This window comes from Balaenoptera borealis (assembly GCF_965194805.1).
Source record: "Balaenoptera borealis genome assembly, chromosome: 20".
Taxonomy (NCBI): domain Eukaryota; kingdom Metazoa; phylum Chordata; class Mammalia; order Artiodactyla; family Balaenopteridae; genus Balaenoptera; species Balaenoptera borealis.
In genome coordinates, this window is record NC_138879.1 from 46,893,794 (window position 1) to 46,909,932 (window position 16,139).

General features: G+C 37.1%; 1 protein-coding gene across 3 annotated transcripts in view; it reads left to right on the forward strand.

Moving 5' to 3' along the window:
- GOSR1 (golgi SNAP receptor complex member 1) overlaps positions 1 to 15,502 on the forward strand; it is a 55,166-nt gene extending 39,664 nt beyond the window's left edge. For 2 of the 3 annotated variants that reach the window (XM_082370819.1, XM_082370820.1), the window contains exons 8-9: positions 8,482 to 8,564; positions 11,439 to 15,502. In XM_082370819.1, coding sequence (XP_082226945.1) covers positions 8,482 to 8,564; positions 11,439 to 11,563 — 208 coding nt within the window. In that variant the 3' untranslated portion in view covers positions 11,564 to 15,502. Of the gene's footprint in view, positions 1 to 8,481; positions 8,565 to 11,427 lie in introns of all 3 variants that reach the window. The other variant, XM_082370821.1, reaches the window with a different exon arrangement.
- Positions 15,503 to 16,139: the final 637 nt, after the last annotated feature.

Below are 16,139 nucleotides of genomic sequence, written 5' to 3' on the forward strand. Positions count from 1 at the left end.
AAGAGTGTTCTTCCTGTGTTTTCCTCTAAGAGTTTTATAGTGTCCAGTCTTATATTTAGGTCTCTAATCCATTTTGAGTTTATTTTTGTGTATGGTGTTAGGGAGTATTCTAATTTCATTCTTTTACATGTAGCTGTCCAGTTTTCCCAGCACCACTTATTGAAGAGACTGTCTTTTCTCCATTGTATATCTTTGCTTCCTTTGTCATAGATTAGTTGACCATAGGTGCGTGGGTTAATCTCTGGGCTTTCTATCTTGTTCCATTGATCTATGTTTCTGTTTTTGTGCCAGTACCATATTGTCTTGATTACTGTAGCTTTGTAGTATAGTCTGAAGTCAGGGAGTCTGATTCCTCCAGCTCCATTTTTTTCCCTCAAGACTGCTTTGGTTATTTGGGGTCTTTTGTGTCTCCATACAAATTTTAAGATGATTTGTTCTAGCTCTGTAAAAAATGCCATTGGTAATTTGATAGGGATTGCATTGAATCTGTAGATTGCTTTGGGTAGTATACTCATTTTCACAATGTTGATTCTTCCAATCCAAGAACATGGTATATCTCTCCATCTGTTGGTATCATCTTTAATTTCTTTCATCAGTGTCTTATAGTTTTCTGCATACAGGTCTTTTGTCTCCCTAGGTAGGTTTATTCCTAGGTATTTTATTCTTTTTGTTGCAATGGTAAATGGGAGTGTTTCCATAATTTCTCTTTCAGATTTTTCATCATTAGTGTATAGGAATGCAAGAGATTTCTGTGCATTAATTTTGTATCCTGCAACTTTACCATATTCATTAATTAGCTCTAGCAGTTTTCTGGTGGCAGTTTTAGGATTCTCTATGTATAGTATCATGTCATCTGCAAACAGTGACAGTTTTACTTCTTCTTTTCCAATTTGTATTCCTTTTATTTCTTTTTCTTCTCTGATTGCCGTGGCTAAGACTTCCAGAACTATGTTGAATAATAGTGGTGAGAGTGGACATCCTTGTCTCGTTCCTGATCTTAGAGGAAATGCTTTCCGTTTTTCACCATTGAGAATGATGTTTGCTGTCGGTTTGTCATATATGGCCTTTATTATGTTGAGGTAGGTTCCCTCTCTGCCCACTTTCTGGAGAGTTTTTATCAGAAATGGGTGTTGAATTTTGTCAAAAGCTTTTTCTGCATCTATTGAGATGATCATATGGTTTTTCTTCTTCAATTTGTTAATAAGGTGTATCACATTGATTGATTTGCATATATTGAAGAATCCTTGCATCCCTGGGATAAATCCCACTTGATCGTGGTGTATGATCCTTTTAATGTGTTGTTGGATTCTGTTTGCTAGTATTTTGTTGAGGATTTTTGCATCTATATTCATCAGTGATATTGGTCTGTAATTTCTTTTTTTTTGTAGTGTCTTTGTCTGGTTTTGGTATCAGGGTGATGGTGGCCTCATAGAATGAGTTTGGGAGTGTTCCTTCCTCTGCAATTTTTTGGAAGAGTTTGAGAAGGATGGGTGTTAGCTCTTCTCTAAACGTTTGATAGAATTCACCTGTGAAGCCAGCTGGTCCTGGACTTTTGTTTGTTGGAAGATTTTTAATCACAGTTTCATTTTCATTAAAATTCAGCAATGTCTACAGCACTGTTTTTCAGGAAAGGTAGAACGAAGTACATGGGAAAAACAACAAACATTTGTATTCTTACCATAGGCTTTGGTATTGTGTTCAAGTGTTTTACATGCTGTATGTTATTTAATCTCCTCAATAACTCATGAGATAGGCACTGATCACTAGATACTATCTCCAAAACAAAAAAGAAGTTAAGGTAGGTAATTTGCCCATGGTCACATGACTAACAAATAGTATTGAGGATTCAAATCCTCAAATCTGAGTCTCTAACTATAGAATAAGAGCTCTATCTAAACCACTACTATATTTACTACCTTATAGAAAGAGGACAAGCTTTGGAGTGTTATTTGGTTTGAAACCTGGCTGTGCTACTTAATTAGATCTCTGTCTTGGATAAGTTTCTTGGAATCTTCATTTTCTTATGTGTTTAAAAACATGGGATTGATGATAATACCTACTCTAGAAGATTGTTTTGAAAATTAAAGATAATATGAGTAAAATGCCTAATACAATGCCTGGCTGATACTAGGTAATTTGAAAATGGCAGCTGTATTATTTACACTTTTTTTTTTTAACTTTTTATTTTGATTTCATTTCGGATTTCAGAATAAGTTCCAATGGTACAAAGAATTTCCTTATACCTTTTACCTAGATTCCCCAAATGTTATCATTTTGCCACATTTGCTTTTTTGCAATTTTTTTTCTGAACTACTTGAAAATAAGTTGCAGACATGTTGCCTCTTTACCTCTAAATATTTCAGTGTTCATATCCTAAATATTTATGTTGAAATGGACTCATGGCTTCTCATTTTATTAAATGGATCCTATCATTATTTAATAATCTTAATAAATTATCTTTTATAATAATACGCAGTTATCACATCTTGGAATTTTGTTTGAATTGCATGCACTGGGTCTTCCATCTGACCAACGTTTTCACAAAATTGCCTAATTATCAACTGAAATATCTCCCTTGTGACTCCTTTCCTTTCATCAGCACATAAAGTTGGGTCACATTTTGCAAAGGATTCTTTACTTAAGGTTTCCTTATAACCCTTTTTCTTTTTTTTCTTCCTTTTATTTCTTCCTTTATACCTTATCTTCTAGCACCAGGCTGCCTTAAGCTTTTCGATTCCAAGCTGGCCTTTTTAAGGGCAGGTGATATGAGTATAAAAATTTGGAGTACCTCATAGGATAGGAACATTTGAGAACTATCAAGTCACTGATATAATTATTTTGCTAGTTAAAAAGCAAAAAACCATGTGATTAAAAGACCTTTTATTTCACTATTTCACTTTGTTTCAAAATATGATAGGTGTCACAAGTGAAATTTTATTGTATATAAAACTAGTTATGATTACTTATGGATAATATAGAATTTGTGTCAAATAATTATTTTTACATATTCTACATGTAAAATTTTACCTTTTCCTTTTAGAGCTGTATTTTTAGAATATGTACACAACTGAATATAAGCTGACACCAGTTTATTGAAAAGAACGGATATTTTTAATATTTGTAAATGTATTCTTAAGCTTTAAATGTATAACTAGTATTGTCTGTTGTTGAAAAAATAAGTGTCTGAGTTTAGTTCACAGAACAGGTGAGAATGTTGAAGTTCCAGTAAACACATCAATAATTTATCATTTTAAAAGCATTATACATTATTTGGAGCTTATGTTTTGCCTCTGCATATTTGACCCTTGAAATAACAACAGCCTAGATTCACTCAGCTTGACTCCAGATGATGGAATAAGATGGGAAAGTAAGTCTCGATATACTTTGTGTGGTACTGGAAATCATGCATATTCAACAAGATAATAACATAATGTATGATGATAATATCCGTTCTCCAAGGAACACAAAGTGCTTTGCAGAAATTATTTTTTAATTTTCCCTATCTACTTCTGAGTCAGAGTGCATAGGAGATGGTGATAGTCCCAGTTTAAGAAAACAGAGGCTTATATGATTCAGAGATTGGCCTCAGATATCTCAGCCCAGGTTTGAATTGTAACTTTTTACAAGGCCATAATACCTATTTAAAAATACCTGGTAAAGTAAATCTATTATAAAACAACCACATTTTAAATGTATCATATTCTATCATAGATATACACTTAGCCTGAAAAATTATGAATAAGAACTAATGGTGCAAAGGATGTTGTTAGTTTGACTCTTATTCTTGTGATCTTTTTACTTTGTGGATCTAAAATTCAGTGTGTTATAAAGTTGACATTGCCCACCTCTTTCTGCTCTAATCTTGACTGGTTTTGCTCTAGACCTGGTGCATTCACTGTACTGGTCCTGGGATGTCCTTTCACCATTATCCTAAAATGACCTCCTTTATTGGATCACTTATTTCTAAAAAAAAAGTCTTCGACTTTCTTAGTTTATTCCCTCATTACGTTGGACCATGTTCTTTAGTAGCTTCCTCAGAAAGAATAGGAGGTAAAATTTTTGGACTTTACACGTCGAAAAAAGTCTTTATTCTACCCGTATTCTTGATTCATTGTTTAGCTAAGATATAGAATTCTAGGTTGAAAATAATTTTGAAATTTTTGAAAGCATTGTTTCCAGTGCTGCTTTTTAAGTCCAATGCCAATTAAAATTTCTGGTCCTTTGTATTTGATAAGCATTTTTTTTCCTCTGGAAGCTTTTAAGATCATCCCTTTTCCCTTATGTTTTTGCTTGTTTTTAATCTCACCATATGAGCTTGATATGCATCTTTTTTAGTCCATTGAACTAGGCATTTGGTGGGCTCTTACAGTCTGGAAACTTATCTTCAGATCTGAGAAATTTTCTTATGTTTATCGTTTTCTTCCCTCCTTCTTCTTGATCCTTTTTTTTTTTAATATACACTTTATATTTGTCAAATATACCTAAATAAAACGGGAAAAAAAAGAATTCACCTAAAACACAGCCACTAGATTGGTTAATAATTTGGTATGTATTCTTCCATATTTTTCTCTATGTCTCTCTTCATATCTATTTAAAAATAATAAAAAATATGAACATATTCATAGATACAGGCAGACACATGTGTAGTTGGGCATTTAGAAAAAGTGGAATGATATTAACCATAGCAGGTTAGTATGTGCAGTCACCTAACTTGTCCATGACTTAAATCAGTAGGTTGTGAGAGGGCCATATGGGTAAGTGTTAATCCCTGTAAAGGGAAGGGTGGTTGCTTGTAGAACACTGGTTATGGACACTGGAAATGGGGTTCCTATTCTTGACCAAGGATAACCTTGGGCAGTGGAAGTCCATAATGGTCTAGGGAGCTGCCCTACTGTAACCAACTCCTGAATGGTAGAACCACAACATGCATTTTTCCTAGTTCCTTTTTATTTTTGTAAGGCCGCGCCATGTGGCATGTGGGATCTTAGCTCCCTAACAGGGGACCGAACCTGCGCCTCCTGCAGTGGCAGTGCGGAGTCTTAACCACTGGACCGCCAGGGAAGTGTCCCCCCTTTTTTTTTAACTTATTTTTTTATTGAAGTATAGTTGCTATACAATACTATATAAGATATGCATGTACAATATAGTGATTCACAATTTTTAAAGGTTTTACTCCATTTATTAGTTATTATAAGATATTGGCTATATTCCCTGTGTTGGGCAATATATCCTTGTAGCTTATTTTATACCTAATAGTTTGTACCTCTTACTTCCCTGCCTTTTCTTGAGCCTTTCTTACCTTTTCTCTGTCTTGCATTTTTTTTTTTTTTCCTACTTTCTGGAAAGTTTACTCAATTTTTCCTTCTAACGCTTCTGTTACGTTTTTATTTCCATTCTCCTTTTTGTAATTTACACGAGCTCTCTAAAGGGATAGAGCCACACACACACACACACACACACACGTACGTTTATGTTTGTATGTTTCATGAATGTGATATTTTATCTCTCGGAGGGCATTAAATATAATTTGATTTTAGAGTTTCATGAGCCTCCTTTATTGCCTCTGTTTCCTCAGAATCACTCTTCTGTTTGCTGGTTGGTTTGTTTGGATCTCTGCCTTTTATGTTAGAGGCTCTCCTCAAATGCCTAGTGAACCTTGGCTCTTTGTTCATATTTAAGGGTGAGGCTCCAAATCTAGTGATTGGATGCTCATTCTGTGTGCGTGGGTGGTAGGATTTGTTGAGTGGGAGCCTTCACCGTGGGTGATCGGGAAGGGGCCTGACTGTTTTATTGGGGGCTTTAAAATGTCAGTATCTGTAGGTCTCTTCTTGGTTGGATTTTCTGCTGAACTGAGGTCAGTCACCTGCCTGCATGGTTTGGAGCAGGTAATTTAGGGGTCTGACAACTCCTTTTACAAATTACCACAAATTTTCATTCTGTCTTCCGATATACCTGATCCCTTCAATTCTTTAGATTTTCTAGGATCTGGGAAAACCTTTATAAATCATTACTTGACTCATAGTGATACTGAGGTGAATAACAGTAGGGGATTTGGTGCTAGTAATGTTATTAACATTTCTTAATCACTCAGGTGGAGTTCCTCTAATTTTCTTTTTGATTTTCTTTATTAGATGTTTATGTATTATAAAAGTACAGTGTTCTTACTATAACAATTTAAATAATTCTAAAATGTATAAAGAAAAAGTTTGTCTCCTGGTGGTGCCCCTCCATTCCTACCCCCTGAAGTAACTTGTATTAACTGACAGTTATGTATCTTTCTAATACCTTTCTCACTGTCATACAAACATACACAAAGATGTTTTGAGTGTTCCTTAAAATAAAAAAGGACTAATACTATACACATTCTGTGGCTCACTTAAATCATTCAGTATATCATAAACATCCCTCCAGGTTAATGGAAATAATTCTGACTCATTCTTTTAATAAGCAAATATTATTTTCATAGTACAGGTATACCATAATCTACTAAACCATTCCAATGTTGTTACCAGGTTTTGGGGGGAGGGGGTGGTGGTGGGGAATATTTTTTCATTTGTCTTTCACTATTCCAAACAATGCTTATCCTTGTATATATCTCCCTACACACTTTTGTTTCTTCTTTGCCTTCTCAGATCTTGAAATTCCAGTTTTGATTCATTTGCCATTTGCTCCAAGTACTCCCTCTAGCATTTTCCTCCAGTAGCATACCTGGTCTTGGCCTGTCCAAAAATGTGTTCAGTTAGCCCTCTGGTAGGTCAGGCTATTAGAGACCCTAAAGCAGGTACATACAGGTGGCAGTAGATGGCCCGGCAGTTTTCCCTCTTAGGGGCTCGTTGTCACACCAGCTTGTAGATGTCAGCTGTCTGCTTATAGGTCTCTCTGGCTGTGTGTAGCAGTCCTTTTGCAGCTGTAGGGACTGAGAGCAGTTCAGTTCATCACTGCAGCCCCTGCACATGCAGACCCTTACCTTCCACTGCCTGGGCTTCTCAGAATGCAGTGAAACCTAGGTCTTTGCCCCAGGCTTGAAGAAAAATATAGTCTTCCCTGCCATTTGGTTCTTCCCTTGATTGAGAGAGTGTAGCCCTCCCTGGCTTTCTTCCCTCGAGATCTCAAGAGAACTTGGGACCTCAGATGGACCCTCCCCGGCATGTCTGCCTTTGTCTTGTATTCTTCCATAGAGGAAATTGGGCCAGAGATAAGGTCAAGAATTTGTGCTCTACCATCTTCCCAGGATATCTTCATTTCTGTTGCTTTTCGGTTTTTTTAATGTTTCACGTATTTTCAGAATTACTGAAGAACTTCCTATTTCCTACTGCTTTTTATAATGTCAGTATCTAAAACGCTCCCCTGTGTGTTATATATCAAAATGTATACTGACCCTGCCCTCTAGGATACTAATGTCCAAGAAGATAAGACTATTGAAAGTTAATAATCCTGGCAGTGATAGCAAAAAGATATTAACTGAGATTTCTTTAAAAAGCACATCAAAGTAGTTACATGAAAGAAACTGTACTCTACAAAGTGAAAAAGTGACTTCCCTTCTTTGTCATTTGCTTAATGAATCTGTGACCTTTGTCACCTGGCTTGGAAACCAGCTTAATGTTGCATGTGTGTCCTAAAATCTACTTGGTTGGTTCTCAAATAGAGTTTTGGAACATAATTTTTTTTTTTAATAAATTTATTTATTTTATTTATTTATTTTTTGGCTGAGTTGGGTCTTCGTTGCTGCGCGTGGTCTTTCTCTAGTTGCGGTGAGCAGGGGCTACTCTTCGTTGCGGTGCGTGGGCTTCTCATTGCGGTGGCTTCTCTTGTTGTGGATCACGGGCTCTAGGCGTGCGGGCTTCAGTAGTTGCGGCACGCAAGCTCAGTAGTTGTGGCTCGCGGGCTTAGTTGCTCCGCGGCATGTGGGATCTTCCCGGACCAGGGATCGAACCCGTGTCCTCTGCATTGGCAGGCAGATTCTCAATCACTGCACCACCAGGGAAGCCCTGGAACATAATCTTTCCATAAGTTAAGGGCTGGTTGTATATAAATATTTTGTGATATGTTGCACCTTTGGTTCTATTTTTATAATTGTAATTCCCTACTTCCCTCTCAAGGGTTTTTCCTGATTAAGGATATTTTAGTACCTGGACCCTTTTAAAACCATTTTAAGAAGCTTTTGTAATGTGTGATTTGTCAGTTGTCTTATTTCATATGTTACTTTGAAGGAAAAAAAACAACCCACAGGAAACAGTCCACTGCCTTGTCCAAAAAAATATCAGAGGATAGCATTGGGGATGAAGTGGTCATTCAGAAAAAGGACAATGGGAAGATGACTTGGGAGGTGATTTTTTTTTTTTTTTTTCCATGTTCCTGCCCAGTGGTTTTCAAAGGTGATGTGCTCACCTTAGTTTTCTGTTCACTTTTAAGGGTATGATGGATGCATGCAGGATCATCTGAAACATCAGTTTAATGAGCTTCTCTCTTCCTCCCTTGCAGCATTGCTATGGCAACAAAAGAAAATATGACTTCACAGAGAGGAATGTTGAAGTCAATTCAGAGCAAAATGAACACTTTGGCTAGTATCCTTTTTGAAAGCTTGAAATCTGGGGTTTTTTTGGGGAAAAGAATCTGTGTATGTGCTTCACCACTCTCCCCCTCTTCTGGACAGGTTGCCATCATCAGTAACAGGAGAGGCCATCAGTAATTCTGTGTTATGATATGCCCTGCATTCCTGAAAGATCATACTGTTTAATGCCATATCTGAAAGATTGCACACCAGAGGGTTAATACTAGTAGATCTAGAAAAAAATTATGTGAATTTTCAAATTCACAGAATTATTTTATATTTTAAAAGCTCTTGAATCCATGTTAGAACTCCACAGTGTACACAATTTTTACCTAAACGTCATAAATTATGTGCTTTTTCTTCTTTCTTTTTTCAGTTTGGAGAATAAGTCAGTGGCACATGCTTAGAAAAGGAGGGAAGTAGACAGCCATACATGTAAATAAGTTGTAACTGCTGATGGCGTCGTTTCATTTTGCACAAGCTAAACTCTAGGATAGATTTGCTGCTTGTTTATTGTGACCTCTGCCTTTTTAATTCTTCAGTTTCCCAATTTAAAGTAGTATTACTGATACTTCTGAGAAACCCAGCAGGGAAACTGATACGCCTGCTAAGCTAAAACATTTTGTTTACTCTGAGAAGTCAAGCCTTTTAGAGAAAAAAGTTTCCTCCCCCAATTACTAAGGGGGAAAGGACCTTTAACTTTCAAAAGTTGAGTATCTTCTGGTCCTAGATAATTTAAGGTCACTTTTAGTTTGATACCGTATTTGCCTAAGGAAAGGAATATCCTGAAGCCTGTTGGTATTTTCCAGTTTTTGGTGAATTTTGTTCTTGCTTTGTCACCCTAAGTATAAAACCACACCTCCGAAATCATTTATATTTTATATAGGGCTCTACAGTTAACAGAATACTGTTATATACATTATCTCATTTTATCAGTACCATAAATTAGAATCATTCCCAAAATTATGTTTAAAAAAATCAAATAAAATGGGTGTGAGTTAGTCAGGACTCCATAGAGAGATAGTAATAGAAACCTAATTCATACTGACTTAAGGAGGAAAAGGAGGGAATTAATTTGTTCATATATCTGTAAAATTCAGGGGTAGAATTTGGCTTAAGGTATGGCTGGATGCAGGGGCTCAGATTTTATTGTCAAGAATCTGCCTTTCCTCTCTGTTCCCCTACTCCATCTCTTATTTCTGTTTTCTTGTGTGTTGGCCTCATTCTCAGGCAGATTTCTCCTCGTGCTGATAGAGAGGGCTACAAGAGTCACCTCCTACCAGTTCAAAAATTCTCATGGAAAAAGGGCGTATTTTCTGACAGCTCTGGCACATGTCCCAAGAGGACTGTGGTTGCCCTAGCTTGAGTTACCTCAAGCTATTCCTAACCCAGCTATTTGCCCAAGGGGAGGGAATATTCTCTCTGGCCAGTCGTGAGTGTGTATGTTCACCTGATGGCAGAGGACAAGGTCAGCCCCACCCTGTTACATGAACTGAATTAGATTATTATAGAAGGAAGGCGGTGGTTCCCCTAAATGTAATAAACTAGATAGAAATATGTCCCCTATAGACAGGGTTTCCTAATGTCAAAAGTTTCCTTACTTTCTCTCACGGGATTGTTGACCCTTCTTTTACCAAGCAAGAAAAGATGAAGCATTTGCTTTAAATGAGATTTGTACCTTACACTGTATAAGTTTTTGCACATTACTTCATGCTTTCTGTTCTGCATTTTAAAAATTGTTTCTGCAAATTGTCCCCTTTTTTTCATTAATTAGTTTGAAAAACACATTAATGCCTACAGTGTGTAAAGTTCTCTTCAGTAGGCACAGGAAAATTCAAGATTAGAAAAAAACATAACCTCTGCATACAGTATGTAGAGTATATAAATACACAATACAGTCCCTGCTGAGAGTCATTTATTTACAGGAAAATGCAGTGAGGATTCACCGGGAGTAGGGATCATTCCAGCTCTCTAGTAACCTAGGTGATTTTGTTGTTGCTTTTCTTGACCTTGATACAATACCTCTATTAACAAAGAGGATGCACCTGCAGGTGTGTAGTCAGCAACCAGTGCTAGAAATGCAAAACAATGTAGGATGCAGAAGCATGTGCTTTGATTACAACATACCAACAAGTAAGATATGAAGATACTTTACAATACTAAGTAAAATACAGTTGTGACTGCTATAAAACTCCTAAAATTGAAAATTTCCTATATTTCCTTTTTTTATGTTCCCCAAATAGGACAGCCAGAGCAGTTTAACCCACTTTCTTACGGTATCCTGCCTACTGCTGCAAAGTAAATTTAAAATTTTAAATAATTAACCAGTGCTTGACCATAGAGACACTTAGAGTTTGTTCCCACCAGTTACCTGAATCCAAGGGGGCTTATACCGTGGGGAGAAGATCACATACTCCTCAAAACCTTTCTGGCAAAACTTCCCAGTCTCCTGAGAAAAGGGGTTTAAGAAAGAGAGAGAAAGAGAAGGAAAAAAAAGAAAGACAGGAACCTCAGGATAGTGGTGGTGGTAGCTGGCTGCACCTGTACCTCCGTGCCCTGCAGGGTTCCTCTCTCCCGACCACACGGGCTCCCACCCTGATGGTAATCCCTCAGTACATGGTAGCAGTCATCATTGTTTCTTCTCTCGCTATGAATTTTTTTCTTTTCATGGTTCTTGTGTACTGCAGCGTACTGGGAGACTTGAATTTGCCCTTGAGCAGTAGGGCATTTGTGTTTGCTGCAGCTCCCTCAGTGTGACTTTCTTCCCCTCTATTTCTTCTCATCATTTATCTTTTCTGGACTCCACTGATCTCTGTTTTTGTGACTCCTGTGAGTTTTCACTAAAGAGGCTTCTTCCAAATATGACCTTAATAAAGATTTCCCAAAGATCGTTTTCCTGCTGTGAACAGCCTTATCCAGAGGGTCAACCTTAGGAAGCGGCGAGACTCACTCATCCTGGGTGGTGTTATTGGTGTCTGTACCATCCTATTGCTGCTGTATGCTTTCCATTGATGAGACATCTCCAGGGACTCTTGACAACCACCACTTTCACACCCTGATCCGGAATCAGAAAAAGTAGGAAGGAGAAGTTGACTGGCCTGATAATTAGCCTGACCGGCAGGATTAATTCAAGACTGATAGTGATGGACTCTGTGACATGGTCAGGTTGAGCTGAAGTCACAGGTTTTCTGTGCTATCTTTTCTAACACACATTTCCTTCTGTTTTTAGTTTAAAAAAAATAATAAATGTTTTCAGTTGCTTTTGTCTCCCGAAGAGGTAAGTAAACCCATCAGAAACACAGTTTCCGTGCCTCGGTGAAAGTGTTGAAGGCTGATGACAAGCCCGGTCTTACAGCTGGATTCTTCAGAAAACCAGGTTTCTCTATATCCAAAGACTGCTTTCCTTTCAGCCACCAGATGGGGGTTGTGAATAAAAATAGTTTTTGTCCTTTTATTTTACACTCATGATGAGAAATCACAAGTCATTTCTTGATAATCTGTGCTATAAATTTCTACTCTTTGTCCCCATCTCTTTTGGTATTCAAGAAAAATTACATTTTTCAAAGAATCTTTGAGATGCTCACAGACCACCTTCAGAAACACAGTTGAGATTGTCTGAAATAGAAGACACGTACTGCAAAAAAGCTTTTTTCTTTATTTTATTTTTTAATCGTGCACACACTGGGGTTAACTGTATTCCTGGAAAAACATCAAGAATGACAGGCTTTTTTTTTGGTCAGTCACTGTTTTTTGTTTTTTGTTAATCTCTTCCATTGGGTTAATATTTACTACTGTAAGAAAACGAAATCTCAGTTCTACCATGACAAAAAGCCAATGTCTGTCATTGCAACTGTTCTTCATCATGTCAGGATTAACACCGGCAACTGAGTGAGGGGAATGCTTGGTTTTCAGTGAGATCTCTTTAACAGGCCACATGTAAAAAGACACTGAGTGAGGGGTCATCATCAGATAATTCCATTTGTAAGCGTTCCACATTTATGAGCAAAAGTTTAAGAACCACTGTCTGATGTACCAGGAATTCTGTGTTCTGTGAAAACCTATTCATTCCAAATCTCTTAAGCTTTTTCAAACATCCAGAGAATGGCTTTATTATTGAAGGTGCATATAACAGAATCTCTCTCTATCTGCACCTGTCTTCTGTTACCACCCTGGACAGTGACAAAATTTTAAACCACCCACCAGAATTCTTTTCAAGTTTAACCATTTCTCAGTTTCTGTAAATCTTTTACTTCTCTAACTGAACTACTACAAATAGGCCGAAGACTTCCAACAGCTGTATTCCTCACCAAGAAAGAAGGCTACTCTTCACCTTTGGAATTTACTATGGTATTTATAGTGTTGGCTTAAGACCGTGCTGTGGGGAATAAAAGGATATTAGCATGTAGTTCTTAACTACGTCACAGAGTGTTGATGGTGATATTCAGATGAATTTGATTACAGGGTGATGGGTAGACTAACCTCTGGTCTGGTGCAGAAACCGAGAGGTTTTTCATTCTGGTGTCAAAGTTTTATTATGTTCTGGGTATGAAGAGTGTTTGATACATTTTTTTTAACTACGGGGTTTATTTTTCTAAATATGGGTTGATTGATCAGTCAGTTGATTGGGGATGCCCTTAAAAGAAAGTTTAAGTTTTCCCAGTGTGAACCTTAAAAGATCAGAGAAATAAGTTCATTTATTAAATTCTCTGTTGGGAGAACAAAACTTCTCTCCCCTGACACTTTATTATCTTTGATTTTTCAAAGGGTCTTGATCAGTGGTTGTGCCTCAGCTAGAATTTATGGGACTTTGGTTGCTGTATAGTCGGCATTTAGAAAATCTGAAGTATCATAAATAAAGTTATTTATTTAATTATACTACCAGTCTTTTTTACTGGTCTGACTGTTTGGTGTGTTCATTAACGGGTGATGGTGTGAGACTAAAACTAGGACCCAAGCTAATCTAGCTTTTGCTGCAGCTGAGCAAACAAACACTTTTGATGGCTGGTAAGCCTTTCCATTAGGGTTGCGCTTAAATGAAGTAATAGAATTATGTTGATTATTTTCTTTATGAAAATAAACTAGTTCTTCTGAGGAAGTTGAAAAAGCGTGGTGTAGATGTTGGTGTCAGGTAGGTCTGACTAACCTCCCAGTGCTGTAGCCCATAGTGAGGTAACCCAGGGCCAAACATAGAGCGCTAGGGCTGTGCTCCTCTATCCTTTATGGTTCCTTCTTTTGCAGGAGGCCCTAGAGCAAGGATAGAAATGTGCCATTTACAAGTAGAGGCTTATTTTGGATCCCATGATAGCTGATTTGAACTCTTTCAGTTTCATGCCATTTAGCCTTTTTTTTTAAGCATCTTGGTTTTCTTAACTTTTTTGCTGTCCTTACAAACCAGTTACTAGGCTCAGGGGCCAACAGTAAATTGCTTATTAGAGCCAGACAGAGCCGGGTCCAAGGAATTTTCTATTCCTTGTCCCAAATGTTACCTCTTAGAGGAAGTTATTCTCTCTCAGCCATTGTCTTATATGATGGATCTTTCCTTTTGGGATCTTTTTAATAACCACTCAAAACTTTCCATTTCACTTTAAAAGTATGAAAAACCATGGCAACAAAAAGGGCAGAAAATTCCAAAAGGTATACTAATGAGAGTTTGTTTTACTGTGCGCTGATAACTTTAGTTTGAAATGCTTAATGAATTTATTACTCAAGTTCAAGCCCAGATATTCAAGTGCTTCAGTTGATATCTCCTGGCTATTTCTATATTCTTCTTACTGTTATTATTAACGATGCTGAAGGAGTCCCTGTAATTTGCAGCATTGCTCACCCATATTTTTCTAATGTTAGAAAAATATGGGCTTTTCTTCTCCATTATTCCTTTCTCCTGCTTACCAAAATTCACTTTTATAGAGAATGCCTTTTTCCATACTGCCCAGTACTCAGATCAGACATGGGAGTACAATCCTGAGAGTGGAGATGAGTAATGAGAGGAGTCATCATGAGGGCACTTTTTGCATCTGGAACCAATTAATATTGATTTTAGTTCTTTCCTGTTGGACGCTGAATACATCTGAATAGAAAAATGTACTTATGGAGCTTTCTGATGCAATGACTTTTGGCCTCTATGGAATTGAGGCACCTTGGACTTGCATTCCCACCATTAATTTTCTATTTCATTGTTAATGATCTCAACCTGAGGAAAAGGACTTTAAAGAACTGGACTAGCCTTTTTAGTTTTCTAATACCTCATGTTTGATCACTAGCCAGATATGATTTCTTGGAAATTGACTGCATTTTCTAACTTGCAATATTAAGCTATTGAGGATAAATGGCCATGTCTAGTGTTACACTGAATTTTGTGGCAAATGTAAAGAGTAAATGGATTCTACTGGGAATTGAAATGATTGTGTTCTATTCTCCTTTTGGGGTAGGGGTTGTTTAGCCTGGTCTCCAAAAAGATATAGAGCTTTTCATCATGATCTTTATAAACTAATCTTGTTACTCCTTTATAAATCTGCATACCCGTAAGTTTTATAGGGCAAAAGAAAATGAGGAACAAGTCACTCTTGAGGATGTTTATTGGATAAGAAGCTGAGACAGCTGAGCCATGTCCTAAGGGATCTTTCTCATTTTCTTTGTGCCTAGTACAAAGTATCAAAAGTATTACTTTAGTATCAAAGTATTTGCATCTATTCCTATCCTATTAGCTCTTAGGGAGGGAAATCAATTCCAATCACACTTTACCATGATGGAGGATGTTTCCTCATGAAAAATGCCAATACAGGTTTTAAAAAATCTATTCCAAATGCACTTTCTAATTTTTTGCTTTTAAAATGGCTTCTTGGAACCAGGTTTATTGTATTTGTACTTAATTTTTTGTTCTCATCTAAATGTGCATTTTCTGACTGTATAGAAGCTTTGTTATGTAATTTAATAATAAATTAGAAATATGAATGGTGTGTCTGTTGTTTGTATTGGAATAGTGCCATCAAGGCAGTTTGGGGTAGTATTATGAAATCTTTGGTATTAATAAGTATTTCTCATGGTGTCCTAAAACCCAGGGTGAAACAGTACAGGCACGGAAAAGCTATCACCTATCATTCAAAAACATCATAGGAATATTCCACTAATAATTTAGCCCAAGAAGTGAAGGAGAATCTCTTATCAAAATGAAACTTCAGGAAGTATGATGGAAATGTAAAATTGTAGAATTTAGCAATAAAAACAAGTGCTTGCCCTCCCTAAATAATGACATTTAATTGTATAGATCTGAGGACCCCCACCCCCCAAAAGAGTTTGAAAATCCCTCACTTCCCATTACCTCTCCAAATGTTCTCATTCATGTATTCTGCATCCTTTTAAAAAAATAACAGCATAGGGACTTGCCCTGGTTGTCAAGTAGGTAAGACTCTGCGCTCCCAATGCAGGGGTCCCGGGTTTGATCCCTGGTCGGGGAACTAGATCCCACATGCATGCCGCAACTAAGAGTCCGCATGCCGCAATTAAACATGCCGCAACGAAGATTGCACGTGCCGCAACTAAGACCCGGTGCAACCAAAATAATTAATAATAAATATTTTTTAAAATAACA